Consider the following 25,821-nt stretch of genomic DNA (forward strand, 5'->3'; position numbering starts at 1 on the left):
TCGGTTTAGTGTATCGGTAAGCCCAGAGGGAGTCCCACATAACTCGGTCCAACTTGTCACTCCAGGGCAAATCTCGAGATCGGGTCAGATCGAGATATGCGTCATGCATTCCACAGCCTGGTTTTACGCCAAAACAAAAAAGCATCAATGTTATTTATAGTGGCAATGTTAGCTGCCTAATTTATAACAAATAATTGTCAACGATAATAATAAATAAATAGGAATCAAAATATGCCAAAAAGGTTTCCCCGAAATAGCAGCAAATTTCAAAGAGAAGAAAATTATTCTTATTGTGTTGGAAGTAGTCCATTCATTAATGAGGTTTGTCCATCAAGAATGGTAGCAAAAACTGTAGTAACTGGTAATAATTAGACATTTATTTTAATCATGATATATTTTAGTAATGATTTAATTTTTAATAAGTGAGATGTAGCTAAAATTTGTTGCGAATGAAAGTCGAAGAACGAACGTAAAATTAAAATCAGGGAAGAAGAAATTAGACAGTATTTTGCTAGGATGCAAGAATAGTGGAGAGTAATAGTATGGACAAATTTAATTTGATAACAAAAATAGACCTGAATCAAATGAACAAAATATGAAACTATCACCTAATGACCTAATGACAAACAAGGAAATGAGAACGCATTTTCACATAAGAGTATAGGGACATAAATTATTGTTTTGTTTTTATTTTTATTATTTTTATAATAATGTATTGACTGGAGACTTCCTTCAGCTGAAAAGTACGATTCATTCATTTTAGGCTAGTAAATGTATAATGTCAACCAAAAAAAAACAAAAAGCTGGAGGTAGCCAATTCATTAATGAGGTTTATCGATCAAGAATAGTGGCAAAAATTGCAGTAGGGATCATAGTTTCACTGCTTTCATAATGTAATGGTGCTGGTGGCTTTTTGGTTTGGTTTTAACTATGTAGGCTGGATTTGATCTAAACTATGTAAATTACTTTAAATATGGTATTTTTATAAAAATAGAAAACCTGGACATATAGTAATTATATTTTTATTATTTCATTTTATTCAATAATTTTTTAAATAAAGTCTGATTTTTCAAATATTTTTGCAATGTTTATTTCCCTCCTTATATATAGTTTCAACATTAAATCGAATATTTATCAAATTTATATATATTTATTTATAAAAAATAATTTATATATAAAAAAGAAATACTGAAATGAAGCTGTACACGCACGCGAATGTGCCAAATTCGAATTATTGTCTGTTTCCAACATAAATGGAGTCCAATGTACGCATGCGCCAAATCCGAAATTATTTGCGTATGCTGGATGAATGTATAAGAGAAATAATTCAAAAGACAGAAAAAAAATCGGCCGAATCAAGAAGAGTGAATAGAGATTTTTTTATCTGGAAGGAATTTTAACATGGAAGAAAGAAACAATAGACGTATCACCTACTTCAGTAAGTAGTACAAAAAGTATTTTTAATTCAAATACTAAAAAAATAGTGGCTAGCGATAGACAATGCCTTTAATGACAGATTATACACACATAACAGCGGAAACTTACTCAAAAGAAATATTTATTTTGCAATTGAATCAAAATATGACCATTTTTATAACGATTTTAACATTTAAATTATTTTACTCTTTACTAAGGAAAAATAAACACTTTAAATAAGTGGTTTGTATATAAATCTTATGTATTAGCCGATTGAAACACCTTGGCCCAGTATCTCGCAAAACCGTCGACTTCACAACTCCGAAGATGTTCCAGGCCAACGGAAGCGACAGTTCTTATTTAGAATGGAATTTACGAGATCTCCTAGTATAAATATATCGCAGACCTAACCACAATCGACACGTGCCTCGCAACCCGATACCCTGATGGTGTTTTAACAAAAACCGCTCTATAAAGCACCTACATGCCAGATAAGGGCTAGTTAAATGCGTGCCACCCCCGAATATCAAGATAATGACCGCTGTTGTCCAAATAAAAACCAGAAGTAGCAGTAGATTGTCATTGGCAGCAAAGATCCGTAGGTGCTCGAAGGGGTGGGTTGAACGGTTCTCAATAACCCGGAAACAAGGGCAGACACTTCCTGGCCCGCACGTGCACAACGATGGATTCGCTTACAACCACGTTGGATTTTTTCTATTTGCTCTATTCGTGACGTAGATCGACTAGAAAATGGCACTCGTTATTACCGTCAGTTAGAAATTTACAGGCTAACGAAAAAAGTTCGATTTCAAATCGCCATGATATTTCTGTCTCGCGTGTAACATTTTTTGAAAATAAATAAAATTATGGCGAAGAAAGAATAGACAGGGTAATTTAAAAACTGGATCAAGTAAATCGAAACTGACAAAATAAAATAATGCAACATCGAAAAATATATTTTTATCTATTAGGATTCAACCATGAGAATTCTTCCAGCCTGACATTAAATAGCGGCCCCATTTTATGTTTACTTTTATTTTCTGTGGTGAAGCGGGTAGAATCTGAGGCCCATTACGGACAATAGCGATAAAATTCGACAAAATAATCAACTCATTCACATAAAGAATGCCCTCAGATTCACGTGTTACGTGAAACATTAGATTTACTAACAAAAGGATCAAACCAATATACATACATATATGTTTTTAACAAATGAGGAAGAAAGAACAGAAGGGTATCATATTTCAACTGAGCTACACTATTCAAGAAAAACTATTTTGAAGAAAAAAAAATCAACTTTAAAAACTTATTTTTCCATAATAGTATTATATATAATATATTATTATAGTACCGATATAATAGCGAGAACTTCAGAAAATTCGTTCATAATCCTTAAATTATCAATAATTATTTCCCAATAAATCACCCAGCTTATCATGGATGACTTCGATTATACTGCCAAAGGCAGTTTATAAAAATGTAAAATTCATTTCATTTGCCCTGGTCGACACTGTTGTCAAATGTCTATAAAATTCTTCAAAACGGTAGTTGTAATAATTAAAGGTTATAAACCAGTAAATGTTGTAAACCAAAAGTTTAATTTGATGCGGCAACATTTTTAATATTTTAATCCAATTAAAACATTGTTTAATCAACATCAACTGTTCTAGAATGATATTCAAAGGTATTTTGGAGAAAAAAATTAATTAACTTAATATTTTCTGAGACTTTGTGAGTACAGCTCTAATAGTAGTTTTTGTCGATATATTTATTTATCTCATAAGCATCGAATGAGAAGCTTAGAAAAACCGCAAGATATCATAATAACCGCTAGACTGACAATAAATACGCCTCAGCTAGATTATCTATTTTAATTTAGTATTTTTCTAATAGTTTTTTTGCATTAAAATGGCTAAGAAAGCTTCACACATTCTCAAAACATGAGAAGAAAAGGTTGAATGGGCGAATGTTCATTTTCAGAGCACCACAGTAGTATACCCTAAATAAAGCAGTATAAATATATATAATTATAAATGTATTATGAAAAACCTCTATTATAAACCACAAAAGTGACTCATAAGCCGTCTCAAAAGACAAACTCATATTTTACTATGGAATTTATCAAAACAATGACGGTTATTTCAACACTGCATAGACATGCACCAGGGAAAAAATAGACATAGAGCTAATTAACTTTTCTTTAGCATTTGATGGAAAATTATTATTTCAAATACCAAAAACGTCTAAGAAAATAATGTTATTATACTAAGTATACGCCCAAAAATATAATTATGATCATATTGTGTAAAATTCAAATAAATATTTTAGTTAAATTACATATGATATTTTCAAGAAGCATTTATCTACACGATAATCAATCAACCAACAACCAAGTCGTGTATAAAAAGCAATATTTCTTAAAACTAGTCATCACCATCTATTTCTTACTCTTATTACTTAGAAAAGTTTGATATAGGCGTGTTGCTCCATTATAGTTTCACGACACGAAAAGTAACATTATTTCGAACCGCATCGATCTTTATTTCAGTTATCCGAATATTTCACAGAACATTTCGTGTCATCAAATTGTATAATTATAATTTCAAACAAAAGAATATATATATAGAACTAAATTTAAACCGTCCTAACAAAAAACATTAAGCACAGTCGAGGAAAATACGCTGGGCGTTGACTTATAATAAAATAACATCGAAAACTTTTGTAGTTAAATAAGTGTCTCATGATAGTCAAAGCTCTGATAATATTAGCCTCTTCCTATTATATTATCTAGCTCACACTATAACAACGACATTCACACGAAATAGGTATAAATTTAAAAAATTTCTGTACATACAACTTGGTGTATCTTTAATATTTCAAATTAAATACAATCATACATTTTTTGACATAATCTTATGGAAGATGAAATACATGTTATATAATTTTTAGTTCTAATAGTACTAAAACCTATAGAACCTTGCATAAATATAATTAAATTACTTTAGCTTATTAAATTAGTTTAGCTTCATTAAAAAAAAAGAAAAATAAAACGCCCGGTTAGAAGTTGTAACATTACGTTAAATTATCAGTATATACGTTAGACATATGTTTAAAAAAAAACAAATGTTCTAATTGTAACTGTTTGAATATTCTTTTATAACAGTATACTTTTAAAAACCAGATAGAATGTTGGTTAAAGAAAAAAAACACGTGCTGTTAGCATGGCAAAAAGGAATTACATTTTACTAAATCAATAATCCATGTCTAAAAGTGTAACTATTGATATTCAAAGCCGCAAGCGAAGATTGAATATGTCCATTCTGTGATATTTTTCGTTATTTACTTACTGTATTATTTCTCAGGAATCAAGTTAAAAAAAAGCAACATACAAAAACAGACAGCAATTATTTATCGAGTCACCAATCACCAATTTTATAAAACCAAAGTCAAAACTCGGTATTTTTCAGTATTTTTAAATTTAATTGCCAGTCTAATTTAATAATACTGTATGAATGCATATACTTTATGTATTAAACTGAATTGAATTTAATCACGTCAACCTTTTTAATTTTTAATGACTAAACCTACTAATGTACATGGGCTTCAAACTACGAACCTCGGCCACTTATACACTCGCATTATTTCCGGTTTCTTACCCCCGTCACCAATACTATCGGTTAATAACAACATAGTTAATTAAATCGAACGTATTATACTAAATAATAATAAGTTGTCATTGACTTACCAAAAATATAATAAATTACCTGTAATTGAAAGAGATTTTCAACTATACATTGAATTTGTAATTCATGTTAGTAGATACTTTTGTGACGTATAAAATTATTATATATATATATATATATATATATATATATATATATATATATATATATATATATATAATAGACAGTGTTTTTAACCAAGAATACAAACACCTCACCTATTTATTATTAATGAATTTAATCATATTAATCATTGTATAATTTACTACAATTATTACAACATAAAATAATTATACTGTAGTTAGTATAAATAAGGCATTATAAAATCTCATATCAAAAAACGGTAAATGATAAACGAAAAAATCAACATTTAAGTTTCTTGGAAATATTTGATACTATCCTTTCAAAAGAGCACACGTGGCATACGTCAAGCTAAGGGAAATATTTACTCAAAATCGATTTAAGTGATAATTTATATTTATTTAGATATTACTACTGAGAAAGAAAACGTACAGTAAAAGAAACTATTAGCGCTCAATGTAATGCATAAAGAAACCATGTAAAATTAATAAATCCTATTTGTACACCATTAAATAATTTTTAGCTACATAATTAGAAACAATTTTTTTATTTCTTATGTCATCGGTGAGAAACAACTTTTCAAACTAACAATATTAAAATTCAATTAATTATAATTATAAAAAATATAGTTAAAGACTAATTATTTGATTAGATCAAGAGTTAGATTTAATTACCTTAAAAATCAAACATCTTGTTAAATATAAAATTCTTATTTCTCAAACTAAAACTGTTGTCTCTGTTCTATTTCAAGTTTGAAAACCACTCTTTTTGTGATTCTTTGATTTTTCTCTGATTTTCTGAATAACAAAACTTTGGAAAACAGCCCTTACGATAACCAATACGGTCCACAACTTCTGACAAATATATACTGTATATAAAAATCTTTTAAATTAGAACAAGATTACTTCAATGTGTGTGTAAATATACTTTCAATGAATATATTAATGCGTATTTTCGTGTAAAAACATATCTACACATAATAAAACCGTACAACCTAAACTTTATTTTATATATTTAAAAGGAAAACGAATTTATCCTTTTAGGACTTTATTGATTGTTCGTTATTAATTGTTCGTATCAGTTTATGTGATTTGTTTTATTTATATCACTTTATTATTATAAAGCAATCAATTTGTCAAGACAACTATTTCTCACGCTTACCAATAAGATGCGTAGAACCCAAATATCGAATTTCGAAACCAAACCCAGACCTTTGAAATATTCATGAACAGTCGAATTTAATCATACACTAAGGCCTCGTGTTATTAGGTGATTATTCGTCATCACTTCTCCTTTTCTTCTGTAAGAATATCATTCAAAATTGATAAAATTACCTAAACAGTTTAATTGTATTTAAAACAATTTTAAAGTACACTAACTTATTAATTCATTATGACAATCTTAACTAGATCTTTTATAACAATTTGGAACAAAAACGTAATTAAATTACCCGCAATGTTAACACTGATAAGAAAAATAAAACAAAAATAATGCAGGAATTACAACTCATTTATCAATGTGTTTAACAGGCACATGCCTTAATCGGAACTAAAAGCTGATTTCTATTGTCTAAAGGCCGTAGTTCTACAAAAACAATAATTAAGTAATGGAACAAAATCGAAACATCATTATAAAAATTAAAATATGAGAAGTTAAATCAAAATAACATCTAAGCTTTAACTGAAACCTATAATGTGGCTAAATGAAATGCATTTACCTATTGCTTATTACAACCACCATCCAAAATATTGAGAGAAAATCGCATAATTAGTCAATCCAAAGACTTTACAAAATGAAAACAAACACTGATGCATGAAAATGTCATTAATACCATTCTTACCTAAAAATAGCGAGAGGTCATTGATAAAATTCGAACTTACAAAATCAAATTAAATACAAAAAATACGAATTTACAGCTAAAAACCGCAATATATTTTCCTAGATCGAATACCTTATACAGAAACAGGTCAAAGATTTTGCAATTGATCAATGCACCCGAAGAGTGTGGGAATTATTGATGTTTCGTTTGTTATCTTGTGAATATTAATGCTTTGGCAGGTTAAATGATGAAACGGTCGCAAGTTTAATAATAAATATGTGCAATTAATATTAAATGAGACAACAACTGAATGAAATAAATATTCCGCGCTTTAGTTTTCAAGGCTGTTGAAAATTGTGATGATCGCCAAGTATGTTATATTGATTTTACTAATTATCGCCTAGTTATTTTTAAAAACAGCTTGTGTTCTCTATTTAATATTCCTAATAATCTTATTTAATGTACTCTTCTAGCTTATACAGTGATTTAGCTTTCTTTTGAACCTAAAAATTATTAACAAATTACTATATTACAAATTATTTTAGTTCAATCGTAGAATATTTAACATTTAGTCCTTATTATTTAATGACATTTTGTTCTAACAAGTTTCGAAACAGTTGAAGGAAATGTAAAAAGCCAAGACCAATTTAACCTGTAATTCCTAAAATATATTATTCAAGTTTTAATATCTTCCCTACATTTAATACTATCGACGATTTGATTTATCACAGTGTCAGCTGATAAACCAGTATTTCCTAATATTAAATTTTGAAACTCGTTAAGCGTTTAGATTAAAATGTATATTCTAATTTATATAATGGAGGATTATGAGTAAGAAATATTTCCAATAAAGATGTAAATTCGATAATTTTTTTATACGTCTATATTTTACTAGAGCAATAATAAAATAAAATTCTTCTCTCTTTTGATAATGTCACATTTTCTTGTATAATATAAAGCTAAGATGAATAAATAGCAACCAACCAACGGCATTGACATTATAAGAAATTATCGACTGTTATAGGTGATTTAATTCATACGTGGATTTCTGGCCCCAGACAAACCGCACGATAAGATATTTAATTATTTTCAATAATTAACAAGGCATCCTAATGACATACTTAAACCTTATGACATTTAATTATCCCACAACTAATATTACCACCCGTAATATGTACGTAAATTTAAATAATAGTAATGTTTATATAGACAAATCGGATAAAAAGAAGCTATATCATATTCGCAAATATACAAAAATTAATAATGAATGATTATTATATATAATATTGAAAGTTCATGCTAAGATAATTTATAATATAGCTTCTAAACAGTTTTTATTTCCGGTACTATCCTACGACATTATATAAGATAAATCACATAATATATCATATTAATTATTTATATGAAATACATGTTAAAATAAATAAATACGAAATACATGTAACTGTTCGTGCGGTTTGGACGAGCCGTCGCATAACGGATGCAGCGTCCACGTACTTCGACAAACATGCTGGGAGAATCACGCTGAAAAGTTCTCAGCGAATCCACGGCAATCGGCATACGTCAGAGCATTCCGCGGCCACAGACCGTCTATTAACAGGTAGCGTCACGGCGAATACAAAACTTGAGACAAAAACTGCCCGAAACGCAGAGCACGGTATGCAAATAATGTTATCGCATCTATTTTAATCTGTTTTTTTTATTGGATTGTTCTCATCAAGGCCCGCGAGGTACCTGAGTACCCATTTGTCCTGGAGATTTATTGGCCAACCGGCTGCCACGGTACCCACCGTTAGTCCGACAATAAATTCATTCATTCTGTCTGCCTTCATTTTTCATTTGCATATCCATGCATTTTGTTTTAGGGTTTAACAGTTTCAAACGGGTGTAATGCTTTATATAAAACAGTTAAAACTATATAATAACACAGGCATAATACTAATTTACCAACCATTATTACGCAAATTTTTATAAATATTTTAGACTCATATCATTAACTCATTATACTTTATTAAACTATTAAAATTTTTACTATTCAAAAAATTGTTTTTCTCGCCTTCAATCCTTTGATAATAATTGGGGTCAAAATATTATATAAATATAATAATTCAATAAAAAATATAAAATAGTTAACAATGAACATGTCTAGAATTAACACAAAATATTTTGTTTAATGGACCAGAACTTTACTGAACTTGAACTTTCATTTTTAATAACTACTCATTTTTAAATACACTTAAGATAAAATACTTAAATACACAACCATATAAATTATAATATATAAAAGATGGAATAAAAAGTACTCACCGTGTCTGCTGCTGTTAAATTAATTCCAAGACCACCAGCTCTAGTTGATAACAAGAATACAAAAATATCTGTTCTTGCCTGAAAATCTGCAACCATATCTCTCCTCTCAGATATTTTGGATGATCCGTCTAGTCTCATATATTTGTGATGTCTATGCCACATGTATTCCTAACAAATATGTACTAACTATAATCAGAATTTCTAAAATATTCAAACGTACTTCTAGTAAATCTATCATCTTTGTCATCTGTGAATAGATAAGTACTCTATGGCCTTCTTCTTTAAGCTTTCTTAATAACCCATCCAGAACAAATAATTTTCCAGAATCAGTTACTAAGCTTTCTTTGTCAGGTATTGCGATATTAGACCAGCCGTGAAGAGGAGTTATGCTTTCAATCGAACTATATGAAACAGGGTATAAACTCTCAGCAGGCTTTGCTTTAAAATGATTGCCAGTCACTTTGGACCAATAATAATTTAACGAGTTGAAACTATAATCATCTATATGTCTCTGAAGATCCCATGCAGCTCTTCTTGAATAACAATATAAATTAAGTCTTGGAGTAGATACCTACAAGAAAAGTTGTTATTATTGTTGTTTGAAAAATATTTGTTAAACTAACTTTTGGTATACTAAAATTTAAATACGGAGGCAATTCAGTCTTTTCACATGGGAACTCTCTTGGAGGTCTTTTGATATGAAGAAATTCACTTTTACTGCTGTTAGAACTTATTCCCTCCACATCAATATTTTCATCTTCATTACATGTATACCTCTTATATCTTATATTCCTGTGTTCAACAGTTTCAGGCATTGAATAACAGATGTGTGTTTGATATGTGTAACTAATTTTTGCACCAGTATTATATCGCACAAACAAAATATTTAACAGAATATTACTGTTTTCAATCTGTTGTTTACTAACCCTAAACATATGTCTCATATTTATGGCTGGATCTGTAACTGAATCAGGATGCCATAATGCTCTATGATAAGTAATTTGCTCATGCCTCTCAGTATCATAATAAGTTTTCCATCTTGTTATTATATCTCCCATAAATAACTTAACAAACTCATCAACTGATATGCCTAAATACGCAAGAAAGTTAAATATACTATTGCTTAACCAACGTGCTTCAGATATATATTTAGGGGTAAAGCACAAGTTTTTGTTTAACTTAAGAAATAATGTATGCCTAATATTCGTATCATATATTAAATAGGGCACATTGTAAACTATAGGCTGAATTCGTATAGGCGATTTTGCATCCCTCCGTTCAAATAATTCCGGATGATTACATACCTAAAAAAAAAAGAATATTGTAATAAAAGTCTGGCCTAAAATAATATAACGTACTTTTCTAAATTGCATAACTAGATTCATTAAGTTAGATGTAAAGTTTTTATCGACATTATGAGAATCACCACCTCCTACAGAATAATGAAGTAAGTCTTCGATTTTAATCTTTTGTTTCAAAGCCAAGTACAGCAAATTTTGTCTTGTTGTCAGCGGGCAATATACCATAACTTCAATTTTGTCTGATAGCTCATTCTCAACATCCTTTTTAATCCTCCTTAACATAAATGGCTTCAATATCATATGAAGTCTTGATAAATGTTCTAAAATAGATTTAAACAAAAAATAACAATAATTTAAACTAAATAAAACAGTAAAAATAGTTACTTTCGTCTATGCCTGTCTTGTTTTCAGCATGACTTTCGATGTCTTTTGAAAACCACTCATTAAATTCATCATGAGAATCGAAAAGTGTGGGCATAATAAAATGTAATAAAGCCCATAACTCTGCCATGCTATTTTGTATTGGTGTACCACTGAGAAGAAGTCTATTCCTACAACTAAATCCTAAAAGAGTTTTCCATCTCATAGAACTCGTACTTTTAATAGCTTGTGCCTCATCTAAGATCATATATTGCCATTTAATACGATTAAAATATTTTATATCAGTTATAACAATCTGGAAATGTAGGAATTAAAAACAAACTACAAATTATTATCATAATGTAAAAATACTAACTTGATAAGATGTGATAACAATATGAAAGCTAGCATCTTTGGTATATATGTCTTTTTGATCCCAAAACTGTCTTAAAATTTTTCTTTCATTTGGATTTCCCCAATAAGGAACAACTTTAAAATCTGGTACAAATTTGGCAATTTCTTGTTGCCAATTATGTAAGGTTGATGCAGGTGATATTATTAAAAAAGGTCCCCACACAGCTAAATAGAGTTATTATTAAATGATGTTTCAATTTTATATAGTCGTTACTTACAATACTTTTCGGCAATATGGCACAAAAAAGCAATACTTTGTACTGTTTTCCCAAGACCCATTTCATCAGCTAATATACCACTTATTCCCTGAGAATACAAATTTGCTAACCAATTCATTCCTTTCAGCTGGTAACCTTTTAATTTTCCCTTGAACATAATAGGTTGTGGTTGTTCTCCGTCAATATTTTCAACTTCAGTTAAACATGAATTTGCTTGTTTATCAAAATTCTTTGTCCTAGCCTTTTCACTTTGAAAAGCTTCCTGGGCATTCCTTTTAGCTTTTTCTTTCATTAGTTCACTGTCATAATCATCACCAACAAGTTTTGGAGTTTTTTCTTCATCCAATTGACTTAAGATTCTTAATTGTTCTTCTGCTGAAGCCATTCCTAACTTCTTTGACATAAAATGGGCATAAAGTTCAGTCTGTGTAATAAGAAAATTTAATTTCCGTTGCTGCCTCTTTGCTTCTATTAACTCATGATCCATTTTCCGCTGCTCCTCAGCTTCTTTTTCAAGTCTTTTCTTTACTTCTCTATCAAAACGTCTGGACCTTTTCCAATATGCTATATTTTCTCTAGCTAATCTTTTCATCCTCCATTGTTGTTCTTTCACAGTTCTAGCAGATTGAAGCTAAAAAAAAATTAATAACATCATAATAACAGATTTTTAAAGCAAGGCTAACTTACAGCTTTTTGCCTAGCATATTTGACGCAATGTGTTGCTACTCTCTTACACTGTAGTAACATTTCTTTATGTTTATTACTTTTAGCTCTATGTTGTTTGCCAATTTCTTTCTTTGCAATACTAATAAACATTTTTCTTCTTTTAACAGTCATCATTTCTTCCCACTTCCTTCTTGCTTCGTCATCTTTAAACTTTTTTCCTTTACGTCTTGATGTATGATTTATAGAGTTCATTATCGGAGGAATAGGTATAATTTGTGCAGGTATATTGGTTTGAGAATAATCTGAATGTACATTATTATCCTCAATATCTCCATCTAAATTTGGATATTCATTTATACCATTTTCTAAATTAAGATTTATACATGGTTCATCCTGTAATTGTAGAAGTTAAGCCAGAAATAATGAAAAAGATTTAAAACTTACTGATATATCATCTAAAATATCTGGTTCATATAATGAAGACTTTGGATCTTCCTTTAGTACCGATAATTTTGTTTTTCTTATAGAAGATGGAATATCTCTCTCAATATCAGGATAATGATCTACAGCACTAATAAGACCAGCACCATAAAACATTGACTGTTTGAAATCCTAAAAAAATGGGTAATAATTCATGTATATTTATATAAAATCACATACCAATTTTATTGTTCTCATTTTTTTTTGAAAAGCATGCATTTTTAATAAATATTTATATGGTGCATCTTCAGGTCCCGTATCAATATTTTCTGATAAAACATTAGTTAACCATTTTCGAGAAGGAGATACATTCTTGAAGTTATAATAATCTTTCGCTGAATGTGGTTCATCTTTTAATAAATTATCGATGCCTTCAAAGTCATTATTGCCGTTATCATCACTACTTTCACTGTCACTACTTAAAGTTGGTTTATTAAATGATCTTAAAAATGGATTCAAATTTAAGGCCTGTTCCACTCTCCGTATATGTATTGGTTTTGAAGTACTAGGTTGACAATCAGATAGCTTTGATATGATATTATTAGATCCTAAAATAATAATAATTAGTACATTCAAAACATGTATATAATATAATTAAGTTGAACTGTAAATTCTGGTCTAGAAATATCTCAATAGACCATTTAGCGAATCCACTAAAGGCCTTTGAAAAAAATGATATAATAAAAGGTGAATATGCACTACACTTACCATGGACTGGTTTTAACGTTGCCATATTATTCGCAATACTGTTTTTTATATTATTAGCCATGATAGATATTCTAAAGCCTTCTGCTACACTTATTATGCAACGAACATTTGCGTTTAATAAAACATTTCATTACAGTGTGACTTAAACATTTTTCTAAAATATAACCTTAATATTTTTTGATGCTTGACAGAGAAAACAAACATCTCTTCTTCTTTTCTAGAGAACTATCCATATCAAAAGAAGAATCCTGTTGTTCTAATATAAAACCCAGGAAAAAATAAAAATAACTATCGATTCAAACAAACGTTAAAAAATGAATCGGTGCACTTATATAGTAACATTTTTTATTTATCGTAATTAATTAATATGTTATAATATACAAAAATGAATCTAAATTCTAAGAGTATAACTAAAAACCATAATGTTAGGATAAAGTGGCGAAGGGTACTTTATAATATAACATCAGCAGTGCTACTAGGTTTTTTTAAACAGCTATATATTAAATAAACCAATAATATTTCACATATTTATTATTATATAGATACAAATGAAAACATATGAGATTACTTCTTAAAAAATTATTGGCAAAGGGGTGACTCATTAGAAGGAATGTTTCTTACTGGTGAGGATGTTGCAAGATCCATAGGAAAAAAAAATTCTGAAACTAAAAACGAGAAATAATATAATGGCATATATGAAAAAAAAAACTTTACCATTACTGCAATTTTCACCTTCTTGTTTTGGTCTTATATGCTTAACTGTATATTCATAATTTTGTATAAATTGCTTAGTGCTCTTGATATAGTCTTCCAATTTATTTAACTCATCTTCAGCATTAGACAATCTAGAATGAAGAGCATCCTAAAAATATCTATATTATTTTTTTCATCAAATATATCTTTATTAAAACACCTCCAAATGTTTATGATGGTTATTTGATTTCATATTTATGACATTATTTGATAGTTTGTGTAATGAAACCATTAAAGATGCACTTTCTCTTCCAACTGAAATAACATTAGATGATGATCTGCCTTTTATAACATCTACACTTTCCTCATTAAGAAAGTTTACTACCTTATTTATGTTATCTACATTTGTAGTGTATGTATCTAAAAAATTATTCGAAATGATACAGCTATATAATGATATTAGCTATATAATATAGCCAGCTTATAACAAACTTACTATTTAAATCATTAATATCTGTAGACAGTAAAGTTTTTTGAGTTTTCCAGTTCTTTATTCTTAATTCGCATAGTAATCCAAATTGATCGACCAAGAATTCACTTGACGACATATTACTAGTACATTAAATTATGAATACAAGTCTAAATTTACCAGTATATTATTTTTCAAATATCAACCGCTGAATTTTAAAGTATTAAGATTTGAGGTTAATCTATTTGACACTTGATGCAAATAATACTTTTTCTAAGAGAGGTTTCACAGTAGGAAGACAAATAAAGGATATTTAATGTGTAATTTCTAAAAAATGTGTTTAAAATGTTCGCGCAGATATCAAATGTATTCGAATGTATATAAATATTAATATAATTAGTTTTTCCTGAAAAGTAAAAGATAAGACTATCAATATCTGATAGATTGTGAAGCCAAGCTTAAGTTTGACAACAATACTGTTGCGTTGGAAATTGTAACATAGATCGGCTCAATCACATATGTTTTTGGTACAACAATGACTTCTGTAGAAGCATTAAAACAAAAAATTGCCGAATTAGAAGCAACTATTGCTCAAATTTCTCAAAAACATGGAACAAAAAGAGAAAAGATTGCAACCCTGTCAGCTGAAGTTGTAGATTCTAATCCATACAGGTAAATATGTTATTAACCATTTATTAAAAACATTTAATCCATTTTTTTAGTCGACTGATGGCTCTAAAACGAATGGGTATAGTAAACAATTATGAAAAAATTAGAGAATTTACAGTAGCTGTTGTTGGAGTTGGTGGTGTAGGAAGTGTAACAGCTGAAATGTTAACTCGCTGTGGAATAGGCAGACTTCTGCTCTTTGATTATGATAAGGTAGAGCTGGCAAATATGAACAGATTGTTTTTCCAACCTCATCAATCAGGTCTTAGTAAAGTAGATGCAGCAGCTGAGACATTAAAGAATATTAACCCAGATGTTGATATTCATACATATAATTATAATATTACAACAGTAGACAATTTTGACAACTTTGTTAAAACATTAACGTAAGTACTTTTTGATTTTTCATATTTTATTATATATTAAATATCTATTTTTATTTTAGCACATGTAGTTTAACGAATGGACCTGTGGATTTGGTATTAAGCTGCGTTGATAATTTTGAAGCTAGACTAGCTATAAACACAGCCTGTAATGAATTTAATTTAAATTGGTTCGAATCTGGTGTATCTGAAAATGCTGTCTCAGGACATATTCAATTCATGTCTCCTGGAGAAACTGCTTGCTTTGCTGTATGTTAACTATAAAACTGATAGTTAATTATTACCACTTTATGAAATTATTTTAGTGTGCTCCACCACTAATTGTGGCATCAAATATAGATGAAAAAACTTTGAAAAGAGATGGTGTATGTGCAGCTAGTCTTCCTACAACCATGGGTATAGTTGCAGGATTTTTAGTTCAGAATACTCTAAAGGTAATATTTATTCTACTGCTAAAATAATATAAATATTTATAATTATTAATATTTTAGTATTTGCTTCAGTTTGGCCAAGTTACAAATTATTTAGGTTATAATGCTTTAAATGATTTTTTCCCAACTATGAATCTCCGTCCTAACCCAATTTGTTCTGATAAAAACTGTCGTCTACGCCAAGCTGAATTTGTAGCTAAACCAAGACCTGAACAAGCTCAAGAAGCTGTTGAAGATGAAGGACCAATACATGAATCAAATGAGTGGGGAATATCTTTGGTAGATGAAAGTAAAGATGAGAAAGAAAATGTTGCTGTAGCAGAAGGATTAGCTTTGGCTTATACAGTACCAGGTGTACCAGATACAATTCCACTAGAGCAAGCACAAGAAGCAACAAATAATGATGTTAGTTTAGAAGATCTTATGGCACAAATGAAATCAATCTAAACTCACTTCTATATCCAGAATTAATGGTTAAAAATGTATGCCTGTTATATTATTTTATAACATCACTAGAGATAGTTTTTTATACATCTAGTTATTAATGTATCATTTTGTTGCTCAATGTGCATATAATGAAAGGACTATTGTTTTATTTTATTTAAATAAATTGTTTTTGAGAGTCTCGCTTGTTTTAGCTTTAACATAGATGTGACTTATAAACATACACTTGTTTATTCCCTCTTCCTAATTATGTAATATATTCTATAGAAGAAACATAGAGTTTCTTATTATTTTTATAAATATTGATTGGATTGGATTAAAAATGGAGGTAAACTTATTAAATAAGAAATTAAAAGGGCAATATACAAAAAAAGGGTTATGATCACTTGACTAGATTTACTGTAATATGTTTAAAGTTACACAAATATATAAACTACCAATATTTAATTTAAGAAAATAAATATACTAATTTCATTGTACAAGGCATGATATTATTTAGTAAAGGCTTAAATTAATTCTTATGAATTATATACATAATTCTGAAAGGTAAAGCTATCAAATTATATTTGTACAAATAAAAGCACTTATTTTATTAAGATAAAAATTAACAAAGCGGCTACAATGTAATTAAATTTTCTATAACTGAGTTACTGCTCTCATTGTTTGTCACTATCTCACTGGAGGAACAGCTTGAATTTTCATAAAATGTGTTGGTTTCAATATGACTATAAAATGTAGATTTAGTACTTTTTGTTTTAGTTTTTTTAACTTCAGCTTGTTTGACTATTTCACTACATGAAGATTTACTTTTCAAATATTCTAGTACAGGATCTGTACCAGTCTTCATACCAATTTTCGTTTTAAGAATTAAATACTGAGATCTCCAATACTCATATGATGCAGTCTTTAATGCAGAAACCCATTTGTTCACATCCTTTTCACACCTACACGAAAATATATGTTTGGCTTCATTATCTCTAAATTTGTCATTTACCTTAAATGTTATTGAAAAAGCAAATGGTATGCCATGGTGTGGTCGTTCATAAGCGATTTGAGCATTTTCCAACACAAGAACCCCTAAAGGCTCAGTTTCATTGGTTCTATAGTAATAAAGTAAGTTGGAAATTAATTTAAAATATCTCTCCTTAAAGCAGGGCTGTTGGTACCAATCTGACCATTCATTTCCTTGTGGCTTCATATGATGCAAAATACCCTCAAGTTCAGACTTACTTTCACTTATCTTTACAAGCTCTTTATCATTATATCTCATGTCGCTTACGTATTATATCACAGTTGAGTAAAAGTTAAATTATACAAATAAATATGATACTATGTTAGTAGAAAATAAATAAATAGAGCTCCAACTATATCCCCTTCCGCTGAACTGTCAAATACGTCAACACAAAATATAGATAATCAGAGAATATAATATAGAAATTGTACGTCAATATCAAAATATCTACCCACAAAACCTAGAAATGTATATATATATATATATATATATATATATATATATCCATATTATATATATTATATATTATATATTATATATATATATACATATATATATATATATATATATATATATATATATATATATATATATATATATATATTTATATTTACATATTATATATATGCTTATAAATATGTAATGTATGAATTACAGAAGCCAAAATAATACTAAAAATATTTTTATTAAACTAATCACTAATTTTTTAATGAACATAAATATTTTCATTCATTAGCTATTTTTTTATCTTTAGAAATTTTTCCTCCTTATTAATTAGGATCGTTAGATGTGATCGCTACTAATTCCATTATGTGTCCTTATATATTTAAAAATATATAACAAAGTAATTTATCATAGAAATATATATGAAAACCAAAGATTATTTTTCAATAAATATTAATCGATGCCTATAGGTTTCCTTTAGTACATATTCGTACTACTACTGACTATAGCTTGTTATAAATCAGCTTTGAGTTACTACCATATAATATTTATGAATTATAGTACATTTAAAAAAAAATTTAGAGACTACAAATAATTATTATTAATTAAATTGCAGTAAGGTGCACTTATGCTGTGTTGCCAGCTTCATTTTAGAGAAAATATAACTATTGCAACTACGCCATTTAAGGATTATAGTCCTAATTATTAATTAGTTATTATTTTTTTAAAATAAATAACCTATAATATAAAACAAAATTTTTTAAATAATTTATTTGTTAGTAAATTATTTATCCTTGTTTTAACAAAGAAGATCGCATTTTAGAAGAAGAAGGGAATGTTCCTGTTATATGGGTTTTATCTTTTAACGGAACGTATTTAGTTGAATTCGGAACGTACGGACGTTCTTTGAGTTTCAAAATTGTAGCTGGCTCCCTCTGTTCAGTATCTTGCTCGAGTTACCGGTCCGTTTTGTCAGTGCTCGGCAATTTAGCGGCGAATTTCTGGTGAATCATTCGAAAACTAACAAGTAAGTAAGAATATTTTCAAAAGGTGCATGTTTTGTATTCTACTTTCATTTGTTTAAAGGCAACGATTTATTAAATCACGCTAATTTTGAAGGATAAAAATAGGCGTAACGTCGCCATATTTGCGTATAAATGCATGTCGGTTTGTAAACCCCGCATCGATCTCATCGTCTTCGTAGTCGTGTTCTAGTCTTTGTCGTACGTGCTTGTGTGAGTGATAGTCGGCATCGGCTACCAAATAGACTGTGTTATTTCGCTAAAATAATTTGTAAGTTGTGGTTAATAGTTTTTAGTGCTGTAGATCAGTTTATTTTTGAATTCATGATTTAATTTTTTTGGAAAAAAATATTTGAAAGTTACTCTCACGAGCATCAACTTGACCTTCTAATTTTCGCGCATATATGGAAATATATTGTTATATTAGCTATATTTTCCTGTATATATTTGCTTTGGGGGGTTATTTAATAATCGGTATTAGTCATGCAGGGCCATAAAAATGCGTATCGGGGGTGACGTCAGTTAACGAATTCCTCGCGGATGGGTCACACGGGCCGGGCCGACCCGTAACGTTCGGATAGATTCGGCGCGTTTCGTCAAGGTGTGGTCGGCGCCATTTTGATTCTGCACGAGTTGACGCTATTGCGCATGTCCTTACAGGCGCAGTAGTCACTGCCTCTATTTTTAGTGCTAGCGTCGCCACTGCCACTTAGTTCGATTTTCTTGCAGATTAGAGTTAGACCATCATGTCCGTTCCCGACAAAGACGAACTAGTCCAAAGGGCCAAATTGGCTGAACAAGCTGAACGCTATGATGATATGGCTTCAGCAATGAAAGCCGTCACAGAAACCGGAGTTGAATTAAGTAATGAAGAACGCAATTTACTTTCGGTTGCATACAAAAATGTCGTGGGTGCCCGGCGATCCTCGTGGAGGGTCATTTCATCAATCGAGCAGAAGACTGAGGGTTCGGAAAGAAAACAACAGATGGCAAAAGAATACCGGGAAAAGGTAGAAAAGGAACTGCGGGAGATTTGTGACGACGTACTTGTGAGTAGCATTTAATATTCTTTTAAAATATTTCTTTACATTTTCTACATGATGTTCAAAATAACTTTCGTTCTTCCGAGAGATTTTGAAGAAATTTTTCATACTGATCTTTTAAATGACTTCGTGTATGAATGGTTCATTGGTGATCGATATTTTACCGGATTATTGTCCTTGCTTTACAGGGTCTCCTCGATAAATACCTTATTCCTAAAGCATCCAATGCAGAATCAAAAGTCTTCTACCTTAAAATGAAGGGAGACTATTACAGGTATCTTGCAGAAGTAGCAACAGGAGATACAAGAAATAGTAAGTAATATAATTAACAGTTCTAGATTAGCGTTTGTGCCGAGTCCCGCTATGGACAAAGTGTTCTCATTTTTGCCTTTTCAGCTGTCGTGGACTATTCCCAGAAGGCGTACCAGGACGCTTTTGAAATCTCAAAAGCGAAAATGACACCCACCCATCCCATCAGGCTGGGTCTAGCCCTCAACTTTTCAGTTTTCTACTATGAAATACTAAATTCTCCAGACAAAGCCTGTCAATTAGCTAAACAGGTTATTATCGAATTTAAGATATTCTTTCAGCGGGCAGAATTAACGCGGCGACATCGGCACGGCGCGACCGCGCCTTTGCCTAAATCGTGAAAAGTAATGTTTTCTATTTGTTTTTCTCAGAGGTGGTCGAGGACTCCCAAAAGGCTTACCAAGAAGCTTTTGACATAGCCAAGTCCAAAATGCAATCCACCCATCCCATCCGGCTGGGTCTGGCACTAAATTTCTCCGTGTTTTACTATGAAATTATCAATTCCCCAGCGCGCGCCTGCCACCTGGCTAAACAGGTTTGTCGTGTGTGTCGTGTTTAACGCTAGTTCTGCCCGCACTAACATCATGCCTGCTTGATTTCCTAACCTATATTTGTCGCAGGCCTTCGACGACGCGATTGCCGAACTGGACACATTAAATGAAGATTCATATAAAGATAGCACATTGATTATGCAGCTTCTCCGAGATAACCTAACGTTATGGACCAGCGATACGCAGGTTTGTTGAGGCATTCGAAATAATCGCCAGGTTTTGGTCTAAATCCCGTGTTCTTGTTACAGGGTGAAGCAGATGAGCCTCAGGAAGCCGGAGATAACTGAAGTGTCGATTATCCCCCTGTTTTCAAAATATTCGTTATAAATGAAATTTCATGTAAGTTAACGTCTCCGTGGAACTTTATTGTGAAGTTTCATTGACAGTTTATAAGTTTCACCGTGATGAAACGTTTGATATTTAACAGTGTTTTTAGAAGATGTAAAATCGTTAAATTATATTTCACATTGTCACACAACCGGCATAACTTCCACAAAACAACATTCAAAAGCCATACCTTTTTGCTGACAGTTGTGTGATTGAATGTCAGTTTCTTCATCTTTTTATTATAATTGTTTTTATATTTAATTATTTTATATATTATATATATCCCCCCCTACAAACAAACGTGTAATTTAATTTTGACTTTCCAAGCACACCTTTTTAAGTTCTAACTTGTTAACTATTAAATTTATTATTTAAACCGTTGTTTTAGTTTGTTTCTGTTTGTATTTTCTTTCCATTACATAATTCCAAGTAATACCTTCTACCTTTTCTAAGTTGGTCGCTTCTTATCTATCCACAGTTTTTAAATTACTTTGCACCGCGCGGCCCCCTTGGGTCCCTCCCCCTCCAACCCTTTGTTCCAATTTCCGGTCACTTTGGATGTGCTATATATAAATGTATGAATATGTATTTAAATAAACGCTACCAGCTCTATTTGTTTTCTGTTGTATCTGTCAAGTATATTTGTCAGATAAAAGAATAAATTTTTCAAAATCATTGGATGTCTGTTATTTGGGGGTGGCCTCGAAGGGGTCTCGTCCAGTTCCTTTCCGCAAACCATCAATAGTAAATGTTCTGCTGTATATGTTGACTTAGTACAGTCAGAATTACAATACATAATTAAAGTTTTTTTTTTATTTTTAGGTGTTTCTATTCCGATTCACGAAGGTCGGCTAGACATTTTTATTTGCATTTATTTGTTTGAATTTGTAAAATTAATAATGCATTCATTTTTTTCTGGCAACTTTAAACAGTACAGTTTTGTTGTTAGTGATAGAGAAAGTTAATTTTATTTTGTTATTTTTTTATAATCCTTATTACATTAAAGGAGTTTCAACTGACGATGATTTTTATTTCTACAAGTCGAGGTGTGCTTAAATACTGACAAAAATTCTAAGATATACCATTTTTTAAGAATACTATGTTAACATCTTAAAAACAGTTAAATTCCCTTAATATTTGTGCTTATTACACAAATCAATAGATTGCTTTGAAGTGAATTTTAATGGTTCCAGCAGGATTATCTTTTTTTTATACTGGAAAATCAATACAACATAGGGGTGTAGCCAATTGTGCTTTTATGTATGAATCTGATCAGTTATTTATTTGAGTTCTATAGGGCGACCAAGTTATAATTTTAACTACATCTTAATACTAATTAATTAATTAATACTTAATACCATCTTAATAACTTACGAGTGCAACTGTTCATTTTGTCAGTGTTAGTATATTTACTATTCAGTGAAAGTATTATGTGTCTAGAAGAACCTCAATTAGAATTAAAATTTGTCCAATATTAGTACTTTCTATTATAAAACAGTCATTGAAACTGGCCGTATATTACAAATTTATTTCAATTTATTATTTATTTAGTTATTTTATATACAATAAGAACTACTTAAGTTTCTATGTAACTCAATATTGTATTAATTGTTTAGATATCCACTTTTAGAGAAATTATACTTGATATATAATATCATATATTACCAATTTACATCGTTTATTTCAATTTATGATTGCTTGATATTAGTAATGGTTAAACATACTTTTATAACTCACAATATTATAGTTTTTCCAAGGAACCTTAAGTATTTGTTAAATATAGATATACATTTGATTCATACATTTTTATTTTTGTAGTCAACGTTGACTAACACATATTTTTATAGTTTTCAAACACGTTTTTATAAGTATATATGGACTATATCTTATTGACTGCTGAATATATTAATTTTACAGCCTTTTTGTTTGATATCCTTGGATACTTCCTAATTAAACAAACAAATATTTGTAAATGTAAACTCAATATGCAGAATACTCAATAACATTAATAAAATTCAGGAGGTCAAGTGTCTAGCTGTTTTAATAAAGTAATTTATGGTAAATGTATATAAATGCAGCTAATTTTGCTAACTGTAGACAATTTCTTACAGTTATCAATATACCTGGTTACTGAAATATGTTATGGTTAATAACACATTTGGTATTTTTCACCATACATTTTTTTAGCACTAGCGTTATAATTTTTAAATTAACCTTTAACATTTCCACTTGTTATTGTGACTTTATACTTGTATAATTTTATGCGATATTATGAGAACTTTTTTTATTTCTAGGTTTGCACCATTTTCCACGTATACCTCTAATCAAACTTGGCTTTGTGCAAAATTGGATATTAACACTAGTAAGAACTTTCAGTTCAGTTGTGGTTAATTTTGATACAAAATAAACGACTTATAATTCGTAAAACAAAATACCTTAGAAATATAAAGAGCCATTAAAATTTGTTTGTATCATGTTCATAATTAGTTATATCTATCAGTAAAAAATATAAAATTTTTCATAAATATAGCATTTTCCATATTTCCAGTACATTTTTTATGCACATATTATTGGTAATTCTCTATCTGTATGTACTAATAACGACCTTTTAAAAATATAGATATAGGAATTATAAGGTGCACATTTAATTCGAATGTTTGGTAATAGTTAATTTTTACATGCATATATATTCTCAATATAGTGATATAGTTCTAGGTTAATATTTTATTACAAAATTAGTTTTGTTATTAATTATAACACAATAGGTTTCTCTATTTAGTTAGACAACCAAATTAAGATTGTTCTAATTATAAGTGTAGTTAGTGTTATTGATATTTAAAAAACTGTTCGATGGGTTTTGACGCTGTCGATACTAAAATATCTTAAAAATTGAATAATGCATTGCGTATAATTGAAATAACGCAATGATATTGATATTTGAAATTAAGTTTATCTATAACTATGATATAATGTAATAAATTGAGTCAGTAATCATCTACTCAGAGAAATGTTAATAATTATTAAAAATTCGTATAATGTTGCAAAGAGAATGTAACCATATTTTAAAATATATTTTCAATGCCCACTTCAAACAATTCATTAAATAAAATACTCACTGACATTCCATTTGTCCTTTATTAAACAATAATTAAAAACTGGCTATCAACTCTGACGGATAATAAAATGTTTTATCAAATATTATTAAAATGCAGTTAGCATATAGTATTTTTTGCCAATTTTATAAAATAATGTATTTATCGCTATTAGAGTACTTAATTTTTGCTTTATATTTATTGCATAAATAATATGATGAATGTATACTAATACTAGTTTGTTTTAATTTTATATTTATACTATTAAATTGCCATCATCAATTTCATCAATATTTTTATTTTCATCGTCACCCAGGAAACAACTGACCAATATTTATTTTAATAATTTTCTAGTTAATTACGTAGGTTGATATTTACTGTGAATTTCCACATATGTACATTAGTCAGCCCCTAATCTATTTTAAATAAAATTGTTTAACTATCTTAAGTATAAGAATATGTAAGATTATTGTTGGTCTAGTCACATTTATCTTCTTAAAATTAAATTTAAGTATCTGTACTTTATTATTTAAACTTCTTTTTTTATTTACACTTTAATCATCATGATAAGAAAATAACTTCGTTCAATACTATAGGTGTTTACACACTAGATATAGATTATCTCAATTGGTAACTAATGAATACAGTTTAGCTATAAGAATATTGTACTGCATAAGTATTTAGAATTGCATTATTCAAATATTCTATATTTTTGTTAGTATTCTCCACTAAAATTCAATTAACTCGTTTCAGTTATAATAATATCTAGCGTCTTAAGAATAAATCAAGTACTAATGAATCATAAATATAATTGAGGAAGTGTGGTGGTGCAGTTAGAGTTAATTTTGAAAAAAGGTTGAATTTAAAAGAAAGTTGAAAGAAAATAATACGATAGTATTTGTCAATTATACTTTACAATTCTTTTCACTTTACTTGGAACATATTAGTTTGTAACCAAATAAAAACAATAGGATAATAAATATGTTTTTGTGCGTAATGTGATTTACTGTTTATTGAAAACTTATTTTAATGCGAATACCACGTGACATACTTAATGACACTATTTGTATTTTACTGTATGGTATAAAACAAAAAAATATATTGATGCTTTTCCTACACAAGAAATTTCTCACAATTAAACGTCTGAAGTATTTAGAAATAAATTTTATTATATATTTTAATTCGAAAATATATTTAATATAAATAACAAACTCAGGCTTTTTATTCATGTAATAGCAACTAATGGTAATGAATGGTTATTAATGCAAAAGAGAAATTAAAATAGTTTATATTTATTCAATATTTTATATCAATCAAATTTTAGTATAGCTATTCTGTAACAGAATGTTTGTTTATTGGATTTATAATCGCGTCAAAATACATTATTTATTTTATAATATATAATTTAGAGTTATTTTTGCCAACTAAGGTTTATCTGGA

The 25,821-nt window shown here is 29.2% G+C and overlaps 5 protein-coding genes across 17 annotated transcripts in view; 2 read left to right on the forward strand and 3 right to left on the reverse strand.

Annotated features, from left to right (window-relative positions):
* The window catches only part of Ino80 (chromatin-remodeling ATPase INO80), a 49,485-nt gene extending 35,820 nt beyond the window's left edge, over positions 1 to 13,665 (reverse strand). Inside the window, exons 1-11 of the mRNA XM_076406223.1 lie at positions 13,493 to 13,665; positions 12,965 to 13,332; positions 12,749 to 12,916; positions 12,326 to 12,697; positions 11,639 to 12,269; positions 11,383 to 11,585; positions 11,031 to 11,322; positions 10,704 to 10,966; positions 9,969 to 10,649; positions 9,566 to 9,916; positions 9,346 to 9,513 (exon numbers count right to left, since the gene is read on the reverse strand). Coding sequence (XP_076262338.1) covers positions 9,346 to 9,513; positions 9,566 to 9,916; positions 9,969 to 10,649; positions 10,704 to 10,966; positions 11,031 to 11,322; positions 11,383 to 11,585; positions 11,639 to 12,269; positions 12,326 to 12,697; positions 12,749 to 12,916; positions 12,965 to 13,332; positions 13,493 to 13,553 — 3,558 coding nt within the window. The 5' untranslated portion in view covers positions 13,554 to 13,665. The remainder of the gene's footprint in view (positions 1 to 9,345; positions 9,514 to 9,565; positions 9,917 to 9,968; positions 10,650 to 10,703; positions 10,967 to 11,030; positions 11,323 to 11,382; positions 11,586 to 11,638; positions 12,270 to 12,325; positions 12,698 to 12,748; positions 12,917 to 12,964; positions 13,333 to 13,492) is intronic.
* Positions 13,666 to 14,005: 340 nt separating this feature from the next.
* Positions 14,006 to 14,904, reverse strand: LOC143197642 (uncharacterized). Its single transcript, XM_076406230.1, has 4 exons — positions 14,682 to 14,904; positions 14,406 to 14,605; positions 14,207 to 14,354; positions 14,006 to 14,157 (listed from the first exon to the last, which is right to left on the reverse strand). Exons 1-4 carry the CDS (start codon positions 14,791 to 14,793, stop codon positions 14,072 to 14,074), a joined length of 546 nt encoding a protein of 181 aa, XP_076262345.1. The 5' UTR covers positions 14,794 to 14,904; the 3' UTR covers positions 14,006 to 14,071.
* A 211-nt stretch (positions 14,905 to 15,115) lies between these two features.
* On the forward strand, positions 15,116 to 16,760 carry Uba5 (Ubiquitin-like activating enzyme 5). Its single transcript, XM_076406226.1, has 5 exons — positions 15,116 to 15,326; positions 15,377 to 15,709; positions 15,769 to 15,955; positions 16,012 to 16,140; positions 16,198 to 16,760. The coding sequence occupies exons 1-5, from the start codon at positions 15,190 to 15,192 to the stop codon at positions 16,582 to 16,584; spliced, it is 1,173 nt and encodes a 390-aa protein (XP_076262341.1). The 5' UTR covers positions 15,116 to 15,189; the 3' UTR covers positions 16,585 to 16,760.
* A 396-nt stretch (positions 16,761 to 17,156) lies between these two features.
* Positions 17,157 to 17,985, reverse strand: LOC143197641 (pleckstrin homology domain-containing family J member 1). 2 transcript variants are annotated; one of them, XM_076406228.1, is made up of 2 exons: positions 17,576 to 17,984; positions 17,157 to 17,525 (listed from the first exon to the last, which is right to left on the reverse strand). In XM_076406228.1, exons 1-2 carry the CDS (start codon positions 17,849 to 17,851, stop codon positions 17,520 to 17,522), a joined length of 282 nt encoding a protein of 93 aa, XP_076262343.1. In that variant the 5' UTR covers positions 17,852 to 17,984; the 3' UTR covers positions 17,157 to 17,519. The 2 variants fall into 2 exon arrangements, with proteins under 2 accessions (XP_076262343.1, XP_076262342.1); XM_076406227.1 differs by having other exon boundaries at positions 17,157 to 17,985.
* Positions 17,986 to 18,923: 938 nt separating this feature from the next.
* Positions 18,924 to 24,668, forward strand: 14-3-3zeta (tyrosine 3-monooxygenase/tryptophan 5-monooxygenase activation protein zeta). Of its 12 annotated transcripts, none has more exons than XR_013006045.1 (7): positions 18,924 to 19,064; positions 19,789 to 20,108; positions 20,291 to 20,414; positions 20,499 to 20,662; positions 21,032 to 21,148; positions 21,211 to 21,301; positions 23,584 to 24,668. XR_013006045.1 is itself a non-coding variant. In XM_076406257.1 (6 exons), exons 2-6 carry the CDS (start codon positions 19,806 to 19,808, stop codon positions 21,247 to 21,249), a joined length of 747 nt encoding a protein of 248 aa, XP_076262372.1. In that variant the 5' UTR covers positions 18,924 to 19,064; positions 19,789 to 19,805; the 3' UTR covers positions 21,250 to 21,964. The 12 variants fall into 12 exon arrangements, 4 of the variants coding, with proteins under 4 accessions (XP_076262372.1, XP_076262374.1, XP_076262373.1 ...); XR_013006049.1 differs by lacking the exon at positions 20,499 to 20,662 and adding an exon at positions 20,783 to 20,946; XR_013006043.1 differs by lacking the exon at positions 23,584 to 24,668 and adding an exon at positions 22,112 to 22,308.
* Positions 24,669 to 25,821: the final 1,153 nt, after the last annotated feature.

This window comes from Rhynchophorus ferrugineus, unplaced genomic scaffold (assembly GCF_030347505.1).
Source record: "Rhynchophorus ferrugineus isolate W39M unplaced genomic scaffold, kcgeb_rfMv2 rfM5, whole genome shotgun sequence".
NCBI classification, from domain to species: Eukaryota; Metazoa; Arthropoda; class Insecta; order Coleoptera; family Curculionidae; genus Rhynchophorus; species Rhynchophorus ferrugineus.